Source organism: Galleria mellonella, unplaced genomic scaffold (genome assembly GCF_026898425.1).
Source record: "Galleria mellonella isolate WM207_F2 unplaced genomic scaffold, CSIRO_AGI_GalMel_v1 utg57, whole genome shotgun sequence".
Taxonomy (NCBI): domain Eukaryota; kingdom Metazoa; phylum Arthropoda; class Insecta; order Lepidoptera; family Pyralidae; genus Galleria; species Galleria mellonella.
In genome coordinates, this window is record NW_026442119.1 from 6,128,878 (window position 1) to 6,144,398 (window position 15,521).

General features: G+C 31.4%; 1 protein-coding gene and 1 long non-coding RNA gene across 3 annotated transcripts; one reads left to right on the forward strand and one right to left on the reverse strand.

The window, feature by feature from the left end:
• The first annotated feature begins 4,434 nt into the window (after positions 1-4,434).
• On the forward strand, positions 4,435-6,663 carry LOC128201670 (uncharacterized). 2 transcript variants are annotated; one of them, XR_008253370.1, is made up of 3 exons: positions 4,435-4,825; positions 4,899-5,038; positions 5,369-6,663. It is a non-coding gene; the product is annotated as an uncharacterized LOC128201670 (long non-coding RNA). The 2 variants fall into 2 exon arrangements; XR_008253369.1 differs by having other exon boundaries at positions 4,437-4,825; positions 4,911-5,038.
• A 130-nt stretch (positions 6,664-6,793) lies between these two features.
• Positions 6,794-11,555, reverse strand: LOC113509733 (E3 UFM1-protein ligase 1 homolog). The gene is made up of 6 exons (XM_026893142.3): positions 11,241-11,555; positions 9,982-10,967; positions 9,465-9,906; positions 7,801-8,259; positions 7,354-7,565; positions 6,794-6,985 (listed from the first exon to the last, which is right to left on the reverse strand). The coding sequence occupies exons 1-6, from the start codon at positions 11,321-11,323 to the stop codon at positions 6,867-6,869; spliced, it is 2,301 nt and encodes a 766-aa protein (XP_026748943.1). The 5' UTR covers positions 11,324-11,555; the 3' UTR covers positions 6,794-6,866.
• Between the last annotated feature and the right edge of the window lie 3,966 nt (positions 11,556-15,521).

The window sequence follows — 15,521 nt, forward strand, 5'->3', positions numbered from 1 at the left end:
ATTTAGGATACCTGGTTATGCCTGTCTCCGTGAGGACAGATCTGATGGGTATGGTGGTGTGGCCATATTGGTCAGACATCCTTCATCCTTCACCCATATTCCAATTTTAAACCATAGTAATAATTTCTCATTAATTGCTGTTCAAGTTGATAATATTTGTTATGTCTCTGTATACATTCCTCATCCATCCTTATTAATATTTAATGAAATTAACAATATTATTTCTACTCTTCCCAAACCATTTTTAGTTTTAGGTGACTTTAATGCTCAACACCAATCCTGGGGTAGCTCTAATAGTAATTGCTATGGCAATGAAATCTTAGATTTGATAGATTCTCTCAACCTATGCATATTAAATACTGGTTGTCCTACCCGTCGCTCAATGCCTAATGAAGGCAACAGTGCTCCTGATTTATCCATATGTACCCCTAATTTAGCTTCTTCTCTTACTTGGCTCACATTATCTCTATCCTTTGGTAGTGATCACTTCCCTATTTTAATTACTTTTCCTTTCAAATTACAACCAACATCAAATTATACTTCAAGTAAGAAGTATAATTTGAATAATGTGGACTGGGACCTGTATTTAAATTATATCAAAAATAAAATTCCTACTCTTCCTGTAATATCTACAGATAATGAAAATGAGTGCTCTGATGCTTTTATAGCATTACTAACAGAATCTGCAGACCAATTTTTCCCTAAGATAGGTAACTCAAGAAAAGGGATCCCATCTCCACCATGGTGGGATAATGATTGTACAGTGGCAGTTAAAAAAAGAAAAGAGGCTGAGAGAGCATACAATCTGAACTCCACATGGGATAATTTTAACAAATACTCTGAGATTCTTAAAAGTACTCGTAAACTCTTAAAAGATAAGAAACTTGCAGGATGGCAAAATTTTTGTTCTTCAATTTCTCCTAATGTTAACCCTTCAAAAGTCTGGAGTAATATTAGAAGGTTTAGAAGTGCTTTTAAAGATTCTAGGTCAAATGTTCTTCTGCCCTCACTTATAGAACCATTTTTAGATAGGCTGGCTCCTCCTTATGTGCCAGAAAAAGGTTTGTTAATTAACTCTTTAGATATTTCCCAGTTAGATAACACAACACTTGGTTCTCCTTTCACTCTAGGTGAATTTAAGGCAGTATTATCTAAGGTTAAAGATTCTGCTCCAGGTGAGGATGGAATTCCATACTCTTTCTTTACCCATCTTGACAATCTTTCCCTCAATTATTATTTAGATTTAATTAATTCTATTATGATATCTGGTAATATCCCTAAATCATGGAAGTCACAACAAATAATCGCAATTCTCAAACCAGACAAACCTCCTTCAGATACTGCATCTTATCGCCCTATAGCCCTTTCTTCAGTTTTAATAAAATTGGCAGAACATTTAACAAAAAACCGATTAGAATGGTTCGTTGAGTATAATGAATTACTATCTAATAGTCAGTATGGTTTTAGAAAAGGGAAGAGTACGCTTGATAGTTTAAGTTTGCTGACAACTGATATCCGCTTAGCTTTCACTGAAAATAATTCAATTGTTGCAGCCTTTCTGGATATCAAAGTCGCTTATGACAATGTCTCCATATCTCTACTGAAAAATAAACTTATTGCTCTAAATATTTCACCCATCTTAATTAATTTCATCATTAATATTTTAACAGAACGGTCAATTAGTATTAATAATATTGATGTCAAACACTCAAGAGTTCTTTGGAAGGGGCTTCCTCGAGGATCAGTGTTAAGTCCCATTTTGTACAATATATATACACATGATTTAGAAAATTCAATACTCAATGATTTTAAATTTAAAATTAACATTTTACAATATGCTGATGACCTTCTTTTTTATGCCATTGACAGTTCTGTTCAGAAATGCTGTACAATTCTTACAGCAGCATTAGAGCGTTTAAAAATTTGGTTAGATAAAAATAGTTTAGAGTTGTCCGTAACAAAAAGCTCTATAGTTCATTTTTCCAGAATGCGAATGCCCCCTCCAATTACAATTTACTTTAATAATAAATTAATTCCAGTTAAATCACAAATTATCTTTTTGGGATTAACTCTAGATTCAAAACTTTCGGGACTTCCTCATATTGAAAAAGTTGTTCTAAAGTGTGAAAAATTACTAAATATATTAAGATGTTTATCCGGTGTCTGGTGGGGTGCCCATCCATATTCTTTGAAACTAATCTATAATGCCATTATTAGAAGTATTTTAGATTATGGTACTTTTCTCTTAGAACCGTGTAGTGCGGCTGGGTTAAGAAAATTAGATTTAATTCAATCTAAAGCGCTGAGAATTATAACTGGAGCTATGAAATCGAGCCCAATAAATGTCCTTCAAGCTGAATGCTGTGATCCTCCTTTAAACCTGAGACGTCAATTTATTTCAGATAAATATTTATTCCGTATATCTCAATACTCTGAACATCCACTTTTTTCTAAATTACAAAAGTTAACTGAATACTGTGAAAACATGGATTATTGGCGTCATAAATCCACTCCTTGTCTGGTAAAAAGTTTTAAAAACTTTCTTCTCTTTCTCCTCTTCATAGTTACCGTAAGTTCCCGTTTTTCTGTGCAACCTATGAAGCATTAACTCTCTCTCCAGAAGTTGAATTAAATATTAACATAACTAAAGGTGATCCCAATGCAAGTGTCATTTTTAACTCTTACATGTTTTTCAATAAAAAAGACCACCATCATATTTTTTGTGATGCATCTAAGCATGACTCATCTGGATGTGTTGGTGTTGGAGTTTACCATAATCAATTCAATATAGTTCAAAAAGTTAAACTTCCTCCTGAGACATCTATTTTTACAGGAGAATGTTTTGGTATGTTCAAAGCCATTGATTACGTTCTGACTATGAAACTTAAACAATCGGTAATCATCAGTGATTCCTTAAGTGCTTTACAATCACTATTGCAGTCTCCATTCAAATCAAATAAAATCCATCCGGTAATTATAGAAATTAGAAGGTTATTGCAGATGTGTCTTTGTAGAGGGTATTTGATCTCTTTCGTTTGGATTCCAGGCCATTCTGGTATTCATGGAAATATGACCGCAGATAGACTTGCTAATGAGGCTATTGGGTGCGGTGATATCTTTCCTTATAAAATCTTCAGTCATGACTTGGCGGCTTTGCCTGGCTCCTTTCTCCGAAATACTTGGAATGAGTCTTGGCTTATTAGCTGTCAAGTTAAGGCCCATCATTACTTTAGTATTCAGCCTATTATTCCTTGTAAACCATGGTTTTACCGTATTAATAGTATTAATAAACGTGGTACGTCTTCTCTTATTAGAATGAGACTTGGCCATGTGAGTTCCCCTTCTCATTTGGCTAAGTTAAAAATTGTGAATAATAATATATGCAATTGTGGCACAGATGTGGGTGATTTGAATCACATTCTCTTAAATTGTCCTCTCTATGACCATTCTGTTCTTTTTAATTCCCTCCTTTCCCTCCGTATTCCCTTACCTACATCAGTTCCAGTATTATTGTTTCTTGATAATTTAGAAGTATATAATTTGATTTCATCTTTTATTCTTATCAATAATATTAAGTTGTAAATTATCTTATTTTATGTACTTTTCATATACATATATATTTTTAAGGTTAAATATATTGTAATTTCTATTTAGATATCTGTCCTTTTCATTATATTATCCATCATTCAACTTTTCTGATCCTTATCGGATGCACTTTGTGCCGTGCCATAAGAAAAGAAAAGAAAAAAAAAAAAAAAAAAAAAAAAAAAAAAAAAAAGAACATATTTTTCTTCGGAGTGGATTTTTTTGCTAAATAAGGATGTTCGTCTAATAATGGTGCCACATCCGAATAAATTTCATTTTGCATATTAAATTTGACTATTAAGATGGCAGATAATGTTTTTACACAAAGTTGCGACTTCTCACTGCTCCAATAATCATTCCCTAGTGAAAATACCCTTTCAAAAGCAGCATTAGAGCCTTGACAACATAAAAAAAATCTATTAAAACTTTTAAATTTTCATGTGGGATATGTTATACCTACTGAAATTCTAATGAAATTCAAATCACTGTCAAAATAATTTTAAATATTTAATTAATAAAATAGAAATAAAATAATAATAAAAAAAATGTTTTAGAAATATAAATGGGTATTTTCAGACTACAGGATTTGAAAAGAGCACGGTTTGCGAAAAAATACAAAACTCAGTCAATGAGTATAGTTGGTCACCTTACCAGTGAGGGATGATAGATGAGGATAAAAGCAAGCCAGTTAATTTATCGGCACGAATTCTACAAGAATTAACCAATATGGTCTCTGTGCGAAATCAAAATCAAATCAAATCATATTTATTCGCTTGCTACATGGTACAATAAGACGTTACATACATATACAGGCACACAACATGCAGCACCCCGCAGAGGTATGCAAATGTTAAAATGGTTTTAAGTCTACATTATATTACAATTATAAGTCCAAACATTTTCCAAATTACAATATTCTCTATGTCAAATTATCAATAAACTTATGGTTTATATTTTAAGTAATTTTTAATACATTACATATTTTATTACATTTTTTGTCATTTAAATATTCAATAACTGTATAATAGCACTTTTCCAAAAGAAAGTGAAATAAGTTTGATCTAAATCTCTCTATCGGAAGATCCTTTATTTCTAAAGGTAACTTATTGTATACCCGTATTGCCATTGGATAACAGCTGTCACTATACAATGTTGTTGACATTGCGGGCAGCACCAGTTTATCTGGGAATCTTCTACGATAGTTATCAATTACGTTACAGTTAACTTCAAATAAATATAAGTGCGTTTTTACAAATATACATAATTCATATATATACATACTAGGCACTGGTAATATTTTTAATGTTTTAAAGCTTGGTTTACAGCTTGTTCTCTGAGATATTCTACATATGGAACGAATACATTTTTTTTGGGCAATAAAAGCTCTTGCTGCATCTACAGAGTTGCCCCATATTAAGATACCATATCTGAGAATAGAAGCCACATACCCATGGTATGCCAGTAAAACAGTTTTTTTATCAGTTATATTTACTAGGCGCCATAAACCGTATGCAAATGTATTAATCTTACCACATAGTCTATGTATATGCGACTTCCATGTACAACAATTGTCTAGTGTTACACCTAAAAATCTAACTTCATTACTTTCAGCAATGATCTGTCCCTTATATTCTATAGAGAGGTCAATAATCTTATTATTTCGTTGGTTATAAAATTGTATATATTTTGTTTTGTTTAAATTTGCTTTCAAATTATTATTACTTAGCCAATTAATAACTTCTGTTACAGTTTGATTAATTTCATTTTTTATATTCATTTACAGAATTATATATATTGGGTACAACAACAGACAAGTCGTCAGCAAATAATGTACAATAATGCTTTGTAGCCTTTGGGAGATCGTTAATATAGAGTAGAAACAATAATGGTCCCAAGACACTACCTTGCGGTACTCCAGTATGCCTTTCTACAGTATCTGATTTAAATGGTGTTTCATTGTAATCAGCATCCAGATTTGTTAGCTCCACATATTGATATCTGTTACTTAAATAACTTTTTATCCAATTATAAGTATTTCCTCTAAGTCCGTATTTTTCACATTTTGATAAAAGTAGTTCATGCGATACATAATCAAAAGCCTTGCTCATGTCAAAAAAAATTGTTGTTACTTCAATGGATTTGTCGGCGTAACGTAAAATTGTATCAACAAGTTTAAAAATTGCCAGTGCAGTGGATTTTCCTTTTTGAAAACCATTTTGATTTTCATCTAAGATACCCATTTTTTTAATAAAATGAAAATAGCGTGCGAAATAGCGTGGAAGTCGACTTGATAGAATATATTGTTAGGAATGAAGCTATTAGATTCTTATAACTAACAATCCTTTTCCCCTCTAATTTAGTACTTATAAATACAATAAAATATATGAATGGAGGTAGCAATATAGATAATAAGCTTAGATTATATAGATAATGTCTCCTTAGAAATGTTTTGGGAAAAACGGATCAACTATTTCATACAATTTTGCGTGATAAATAATTATGAGTACTTTATAACTTCTATATTTATTTTATCATATAATTTCTGCATCTTTTTAATGCGTAAATACGTATTATTTATTAAATAACAAGTTAAGATACATTTTATGCGTTAGCATATAGAATAGTGATAAAAAACGAGTCAGTAATTTGACAATTAGCTGACAAAAAGTTGACCTGTTTTTGGGGCTCGATGCTCTATCTGTATAATTTAAAATAATAAGAGGAGTAAAATAAACTAAAAGTAGAAACGGAAAAAATAGTTTTCTTTTTTGTTCTTTTTGTGACACATAGCAAATAAAATAAAAATGAATAGAGAATAAAAAATGACAGAACATTATGACTGATTAAAAGTTCTGAAAGTCGTATCGATTTTGTGAATATATTTTTGATGTTAACTAGAATCAAAATTTGTATCTAGCAACTTTGAAGTCAAAATTGGCCGTTGTTTGAGCTGTATAATTGGCCCATTTCTATAGTTTGCTGATCCTTCGGCCCATCGGGCTCTAAATTTAAATCATCTTTATTCAGACTTATTTACTATAAATCGTATTTTTTTTCTAATTTACTGCAGGGTTCGGAAAGTTATTATCTGTTAAGAAGCCCGCAAGAAACTCAACAGTTATAGTTTAAATGTACTGTGTAAATCACTCAATCTAGTTCACTTATTTTAAAAATACATATTAAATAACGAAACTAAGTGAAACAAGGATTATATGAATATTTATTTTATTAATTATACAACAAATAAAAAAAAAACGTAACAATACTTATAACTTTGTTAGTTATTTATATTTTTTAATTTCTTGAACCATATTTTTTAATGCAGGTAACTCCACTTTAAGTTTATCTTCAACATCAACTTTCTCTTCTGCAGAAGATGTCAAAAATTTTGCAACTAACTCTGGAAATTATTTATAACATTTAATAAACATATGTATACTTTCATATTAATTACAATTCTTCATACATATTTTTAAATGAATTTCATCAATTTTGTTTCAAGAAAAAAATATTTTAAATTATTATTTGCACATTTTCCATTAATATGTTTTGTAGCAGGTTTTAATTTTCTTCACATTTTCCTGCTTTTGTATTTTTATATTATATATAATATTTAAAACATTCAAACCATTATAAACCCACATAAATAGGTTTTAATGGTAGTACTATGCAGTGGCCATGAAATAGTAAGGCAACAATTTAAACCTACTGGTACCACAAAGATCTATAAATGATAAAACTACAAAACAGTGATTTGAAGATACAAACCATGATAATACTGAAGTCTTTGAAAGTCCTCTTCTTTGATTTGTGTCTTTAAAAATGATATTACTATTGGAACTTGCCTACCTGAGGCATGTAACATATTTTGAGTTAAAATAGTAAATATTGCTAAAACAGCAATATGTAAACACAATGCAGGCTCATCACAAACTTCTAGCTCTGATATCAACTTTTCTCTGTGATTTTGAATTAATAACCTGAAAGAAAATTTACCAACATTTTGAACAAAAATTAATCTTGTTGAGAATGATTGTGCCGTTTTGATGTTGATGTTGAGAACCAATTTCTTTTAACTACTGTTGTTTAATGTATATCTTGTTTAATAAATAGGTTCAAAATTTTGGTATGGCAACTTTAATGAATGATGAGAAGTTTTAAAGAGAATTTTAAAAAATGTGTAATTATAAAATAAATAGATATATAGGTACAAACTTGTCTTTCTTTTTATCCACTTTCTTCAATATCATGCCACATTCCGACAAACATACATCAACAGCTTGATAAAACAACTCCATATTTTGATCAGATAGAGTAGCATTTAAAGCAACCAAGGTCTTTTTATATTCATCAGGTAGGTCATTTATGATCTTATTTCTCTGCTCAATTGTAAGTGTATCAACTTGAACAGAAAGGTTACATTGGTTTCCTGCATATTTACAGAATTCAGCAAGAATATCACCACCCAATGATTTTAGTAAGTATTTAATGAATTGTGGTTGCTGATCAGATGGCATTAACTTAAAGCCTTTCTCATATAGTTTTATGTCATTAATTAAAATATTGATTTTGTCTTGAGCAAAACTATGGGTTTGTTTTCTGTTTTGACTGGTGTCCTGAATAAGTTTATCAGCAATTTCTTTGGCTAACGCCAAAGCAGATTGGTTGAGGCTCCTGTAATTTTATATAATTATACAAATTAAATGAATGTTGCATTAAAAAATTTTGTAATTACACACTATATTGTAAAGAGATTTACTTAATTTATTTATTAAACTTCAATTCACCTACCCATGTGCCATGTGGTATCGGCATAGAATAGACGACCATTGCCTTTCCTGTGTGTCGTAAGAGGTGACTAAGAGAACTTAAATATCGAGGGATGAGCAGCAACATCCCTTTTAAAATATTACCAAACGCCAAACAGTGAATGCCAAGTAAGGCAACTACAAACAAAACCCGCCTTATTGTTTAGCAGTGGGCAATAGGTTTGGGAAATATCACTTTTTTGCAATATTGAATTGGTACTGGTTATTTAACTTGAATATCAGATATTATAACTATATATTTCAGTATTTTGTATCCCTAAAAAAATAGCAGCTTACCCAGCTCCTTTTACCTACACATTTCATTTTAAATTGTTTAATGTTATTTATGGTACACACTTATTATTTTCAATAACTTAAAAAAAAAATGTTTACTTAGTAATCCTACTTACCCAACCCATGAATTAAGTGGATACAGTTATTAAGAAGATGATCCTTGTTGTTGTATTACCTGCCCATTGCTAAAAATAGCCTCCTCCATAAGGGGGGTTTTGCCAGTAGGTTCCACGCTTGGCAGACAGGGTGGCAATCACAGTTTGGCTTTTGGTGATATTTTAAGAGGAATAATACTGCCTATCCTTATACCATAAGCTCCCTTGGTCACCTCATATGACACTTACAGGAAAGGAAGGGGTGGCCTATGTTATCCCGTGACCTACACAGCACAATGATCCTTAATGTTATTTAAATATTTTTTTAGTTACTAATCATTATTGTTTTAGGATTCTCCACTTTTAAAAACCAAAATATACATCTGAGCACCTACTTAGATTTGATTATTGTTATAATTAAGTAGCCTGGGACAAAAAGTAACAAGTATACTGTTTTCATTTATCAAACATCTGAGCTAATGATTAACTTACCAATGCTCAATAATATAGTTGCTTTGAGAATTCCGCTTTTTTTGCAAATGACAAAGAACATAGGAACCACGGCAGTTCTCATAGATTTTATAAAAGATGTAACAAAATAAGTAGAAATCTGTTGATGTTCATAAAAGTAAATAATTTCTCCAAAAATATGAAAATATATTTTGAAAATTACAAAACATACCTTTGAATATATTCAGATATTGGAGTTAATAGATCATCAAGTCCTTCATTTTCCAATGTTTCTTTGATAATTGTTTCTACATCTTCAGTAGTGATGATTTCCAAATCAGCTTTGTTTTTTTTAGACATATTAGGTGATTCATCCGAATCTGAATCATGAGCAGCTTGCTTGGATTTTGTATGTTTTTTAACAGCTTTAGTTTTAGTTTCTCTACCTTGAGTACCACCACCACCTTTGCCTGATGCAGCTTTTCTTCTACGTTCCTCTCTTCTCTCAGCTTTATGGTCAATATATGTTGTTTGTGACATCTCTGTTGCCTTATTAATTTGCTTTTCCAAGTAAAACTGTTGATATTTTCCTGATTTTACTACAGCTTCTGCTTTCTTTTCAGCCATTAGCATACAGTTTTGTTTCAGATTTTCAATGAAATGGTTGCTGAAAACTAAAGAATCATGTTTAAAAATCAGAAGAATCCTATTTCTGTGTATATGTTTATTATTTAATAAAATAAAAATACCTGTGTTTTCAAATAATATAGTACTTTTAGAATTATTTTTTAGTAATTCATCAAGAACATTTATGATATCACTATCAGATAGCACAGAAGGCAGTAATGAAACAACATCCATATAGCTTTTAGACAAAATACAATCTTCCAATGCTGTGTCTAATTGTAGTTTTATTTGTGAACCAATTACACAACTGCTAAGGAAAGTAAGGTCTTCATTTACCAAAATTCTTTTCACATAACCTTTTGGATCAGATATTCCTAAACGTGACAAAGCATCATATTCAAGATAATTATTTTGTTTGAAAAAGTTTATGACCCAATCATTTTGAGATTTGGAATAACACGATGGCACATAAAGTGCACCTGCCTGACGTCCTGTTAAAACCCCAGGTGCATTGATTTGGTCAAATAAGTTCATAAACAAGCGGTCTGCAAGGTTGCAGTGATTGATTATTACAGTAACAGGAGTTGGCTTCAATAATCCTGTCAATGCCCCACGGATCTTTGCTTTTGTTCGGGTAATGTATTCCTCAGTATAAAATATTCTAGGGTCAGAGGAGTCTTGTTTTCCAATGATAATTTTCCCTAAATATTTCTCTAATATATTATGCTGTAATAATTCTGCTGGTAAATCATACTGTAGTGTCAATTCTCCTACAGTTATCTGGCCTTGTAATTGTAGTTTTTCATTAATTTCTCTTGCAATCTTTTCTAAATAGTATTGAGCTATTAAATAACCTGAAACAAGTTGAACTTCTTTTCCTTTGACAATCTCGGCAACACTAGCATTGATTTGGTTGAGGTCTACATTCAGCTCTTTAGCGAGGTCAACTGTATTGATGCGACCACCATGTACATATAGTTCATCTTTTATTTCTTTCAATAGTTGTTGTGAGGTTAAATATTCTTTTCCATCAGTTGTAAATATAACATCAATTAGTTTTAGTTCAATAAGTTTTGTGACAATCTCTACACAGTTTCTTTCTGACAATCTGTAAAATATTAATTATTATTTAACTCTTTATTGCACCTTAATTCAACTGAAATACAATAAATAACATAAATACAGATTTAAATATATATATATAAAGGTACAAAAGGCGGTCTTATCACTAGGACAATCTCTTACAGACAACCTTTGCTTAAACGAGAACAGATAGAATGTGACTCGAATTATATCCTTATATTATTAACTAAATTAATAAATAGCGAAATGGGCTATACTTGTAATTTTAACACTATGTTTCTGAAAAGAAAACTGTCACCTTTGAGTAGTAGAACTTAGCTGGGCTTTTTGAAAATCAGCTGCTAAACGTTTAATTTCATCCCAGTCCGTAGATGGAGGCATGATTGTGGTATTTTAACACTTTTTAATTAAAGTATTTATTATTTATGTCGAAATTTAATACGCAAATAAGAAAAAAGCAGATACAATACAGTAATACAAAGAAATTAAGTAAAGATTCATTCCAATCTGGACAAATCAGAATTAACACAAGGCGACACGTATATAAATATGACCATAGATTAGAGAGACTATGTTTAAAGCTAAGGTTTAATAGGGTTTAAAGACATAAACCTAAACCTACATTTACAGAGCAAGTAATCAAATTTCTATTGTATAAGAGTTGGTAATGGTCTTATATCCATAAAGTTTGAAAAAATAATGTATGTTACCTTATCGAACCAACAATAACATACAATACCTGCTTCTATCCAAAATATCGACGTCGACTGTTATCATAAAAGTTCTATTTCGTGATGTAAAATTTTTAAATTTTGTTAATGTAAGTACCTACATTTAAATGTATATACACTTAAAATCAATAGGGTTTGTAATATTATTATAATTACAAGTAATTATAACATAAATAAAATTATTTTATTTGTTAATTAGTTTGTTATTATAGTTGTACTACAAATATAATTAACTATTTATACAACATAATTTTGACTTCTATTTATTTTCATCATCATCATCATCATCATTTCAGCTATTATTCGTCCACTGCCAGACACAAGCTTCTCCCATAGACTGCCATAAGGAACCACCTGCATCCACTAACTCCTTACAATGCGTTTGAGATCGTCACTCCATCTAGTGGGTGTCGTCCTATACTGCATTGCCCATATGGGTTCGCTACTTAAGAATCTTTCTTTCTTTGTTTCGGTTGTCGATTCTTCAAGCTATATGACCATTCCATTGCCACTTCAGCTTGCTTATCCTTTTAAATGTGTCTGTTACTTTGGTTCTTTTGCAAATATCCTCGTTTCAGATTTTATCACGAAAAAAGACTCTGAGTATAACCCTCTTAATAGCCCGTTGAATAATTAGAAGTTTTTGTATGCGGGCAATCATTTATAACCATGTTTCGATTCCATAAATCTTCACTGGCAACACGCACTAATTAAATACCTTCATCTTCAAAGTTTGAGGAATTTTGAATATAAAGATTCGTCGGTTGACCTCTCAGTCGAAGTTGCACTTACCTATTCGGACAACTTCGGTTGCACACAACCATTTTACATATTTTGTTTAAAGTAATAGGTGGCCAACGTCGTTGGTGGCACTAAAATTATTGAATATTTAGATATATATGTATATATGTTGTTATTGTGTCTACTGTTTTTTGACCTAAATAAAGAGAAAAAAACTGGTCCCAGGTATATATACTCGTCGACAACTTTGAACTGCGTAGTGTCCTCAATCGTAACCGGTAGAAGTATGACATGGACGTTAAACATGATTTTAGTTTTGTCCATGTTGTTGACCTATCTGTTGAGAAGCACGATTGAGGTCATGGAGTACAATATGCAAATCTTTCAGGGATTTCAGTGAGTGTTATATTCGCCATTAATGTTCATACCATATCTTTTCCGCTCCAAGAATTTGTAAACACCTTCCAATGCAGCGATGAAGAGTTTCAAAGATATGACGACTCTGATTCTATACTCGCATAGACATCATAACCTTACTGTACATACACTTCATCACTTCGATATACCTATAGTCAACCCGCACTGTTGGAGGGACTGTAGTACCGCCCATGTCTCAACCTAATCAAAAACTTTATCATAAACAGCAAACGCCAGACATAGAACATATTCGCCTGTCATGGTCAAGAAATATAATACTTTATAATATAAAATATTTATTTAAGATGGTCATGATCCGCCATGTTGGAGTTTATTAATACTGGCTGATAACGGTAACATAGTTTCATACATAAAAATATTTCATATATACTTACACACATACTTACACAAGTGTGTATCTTATGTTCAATTGTTTAATAATTAAGTTCACGTCATTTCAAACAAAAAATGCATTTAGGATGGCGTACTTCTGATGACGATAACGGTTATTATCGATTTTAGTGTCATTCACATCGGTTCCACCAGATTCGACATCAATATACCGGGTTTCTAAAAAGTCTCATAACATTAGTTGGCGCCTGTTTCTAACCTCGACGTCCCCGCAGACTGTCTGATCTCGCTGCTTTCTAAGGCTGATATCGATTGTATTTATACTGTTGATACTTCCATATGGGAAAAAAAGATTATTAGCAATGGGGTTTAATTGTCCCATTGCTAGTAATACACTCCATCAGGTCGACCTCCATGCGGTTCCCTCTCGAAACCAACGTGGTTAAATCTAGTAAATTTAACTAACTGACCTGTATCTATCGTTACCTATCATCCATCCCTGGTGTCCCGTCAGTGTATACCGTTAATGCAGGCAGAATTACCATTTTATTGTCACCTATTAAAAAATATACTTCCATGTTGTTCCATAGATTTATATTCAGCTTCATTAAAATAAGGATTGTGCCAACTCTTAAATATGACGTAGTGTCCGTATCTGTCAATCTATATTAATACAGAGTATGTAAGACAGCTAAGCCGTCAGACCCTAAGAACAAGGAGTTACATAGGAGTGATAAAATTATGAATTCATAGTAGGCTAATGTATAGAAAATGTTATACGGCCGTATAACCCTATCAAATTCAGATATAGCCTGCTTGCATACTTTCTAATAAACTGTGTCGAATATATAATCTAGTAATGTAAAATTTGTTATCAAATAAAATATTTAATTACACTAACCTACTATGAATTAAGAAAAATAGCAACTGAAGGTGTACCTTTCGTCTTGTTTTTACTAATTATATTTACATAAGAAGAAAGGAGGCAACCATTTAATTTACAGTTTTTATTTTATCATTCCTTCTATGTAATTTCTTGTTCTTAGGTTAGACCAGTACAGTCACGTACATTGGCATGTCACATCATAAAGCGTCATGACGTAAATGTCAGATTTTTAAATCCAAGTCAACAGTCATAACTAGAATCGTACAATGAAATGTTAAATATAAATAATTGACAATTGAAGACATTAATTTTGTGTTAAATACACGAAACATACTACAGCAATATATGAACTAAAAGTGAAGACTAGGGAGTACGGTCACTAACCTTAACCTATTCCTTTTGTAACAAGCCCTAAGTACACCGAAATCTTTGAACAAACCTTGTAAAAATAAATAGTATTGTAGATTGTCATGTCTTAACCGTTAATCACACCGCATTAGATTAAAAATGTATTACTACTTTAATTATACCTATTTAAAAAAAAAAACAGTGTACCATGTGTGTTAGAAATAGACAAGGGCATAAATTAAGGATAGTAACTGATGGTTGTTCAACGATCAGGGGAGTTCATTAAAGAGTATTTTTTAATGAGTAAAAATGGAACTGCAGCCCCGCCTACGCTATCGGTATACGCTGGCGAGGCATCAGTGAGATTGAAATGATGAGTAAGGATGAAAGCAGGTGAGTTTAGGTTGGTTGGTCAGATGGTTTCCAGGAGGAACCGCATTAAAGCCGATCTGATAAGGTATATTGTTAGCAATGGTGCTATTAGACTTTATTATTAAGAGACCCTTTTTCCCTTAGAGAGTATTTATATACGTAGATACTATGCACAAAACAACATACCCCTATTTTCCAATCTACCTTCACGTTTGCGGAGGCGGACAAGAATTATAAAAAAACTAATTCTTTCTTTTTTCACATAAAGTTTACTAGCATATTTTCTAAATAAGTTTGTTAAAAATCACTACTTAACAATTTATTAACATGTATATACATTTTTAGGTTGGACAACGCTTAGGTATGTTGTGATACCTCTTTATATTTCATTATTTTATTTTTCTCCAATGACAAATAATTTGAATATTTTCTTAATGTTCTTTCTTAAGGAATTGAATGACGTATTAAAATTTTCTGAACTCATCATCTACTATTTTTCTTCACCTCCTTCCTTTGAATCCTAATTTTATTTTATTTATATTAATCGGATTACTCACAGCTTAATTAGAGCTCGAATATCCCAAAAATAAATTCTTGAATCTCTGGATCTAAAATTTCACATATTTGTCATCATGTGAGAGGAGTACTAACTCCTCTCTTCTGACGTAGTTTATCAGACGACGACGTTACATGCCTTCATGTGCAACGAACACAGTTTAGAAAATCTCGACAC

What these genes read in the sequence shown, in the direction of transcription:
- LOC113509733 (XM_026893142.3), bottom strand. Translation starts at nt 11,323, where the DNA reads ATGCCTCCATCTACGGACTGGGATGAAATTAAACGTTTAGCAGCTGAT. An exon ending in ATATCTGAATATATTCAAAG is followed by an intron (nt 8,260 to 9,464) that starts GTATGTTTTGTA and finishes ATAAAATTACAG; the next exon opens with GAGCCTCAACCAATCTGCTT. An exon ending in AAGACTTCAGTATTATCATG is followed by an intron (nt 6,986 to 7,353) that starts GTTTGTATCTTC and finishes AATAATTTCCAG; the next exon opens with AGTTAGTTGCAAAATTTTTG.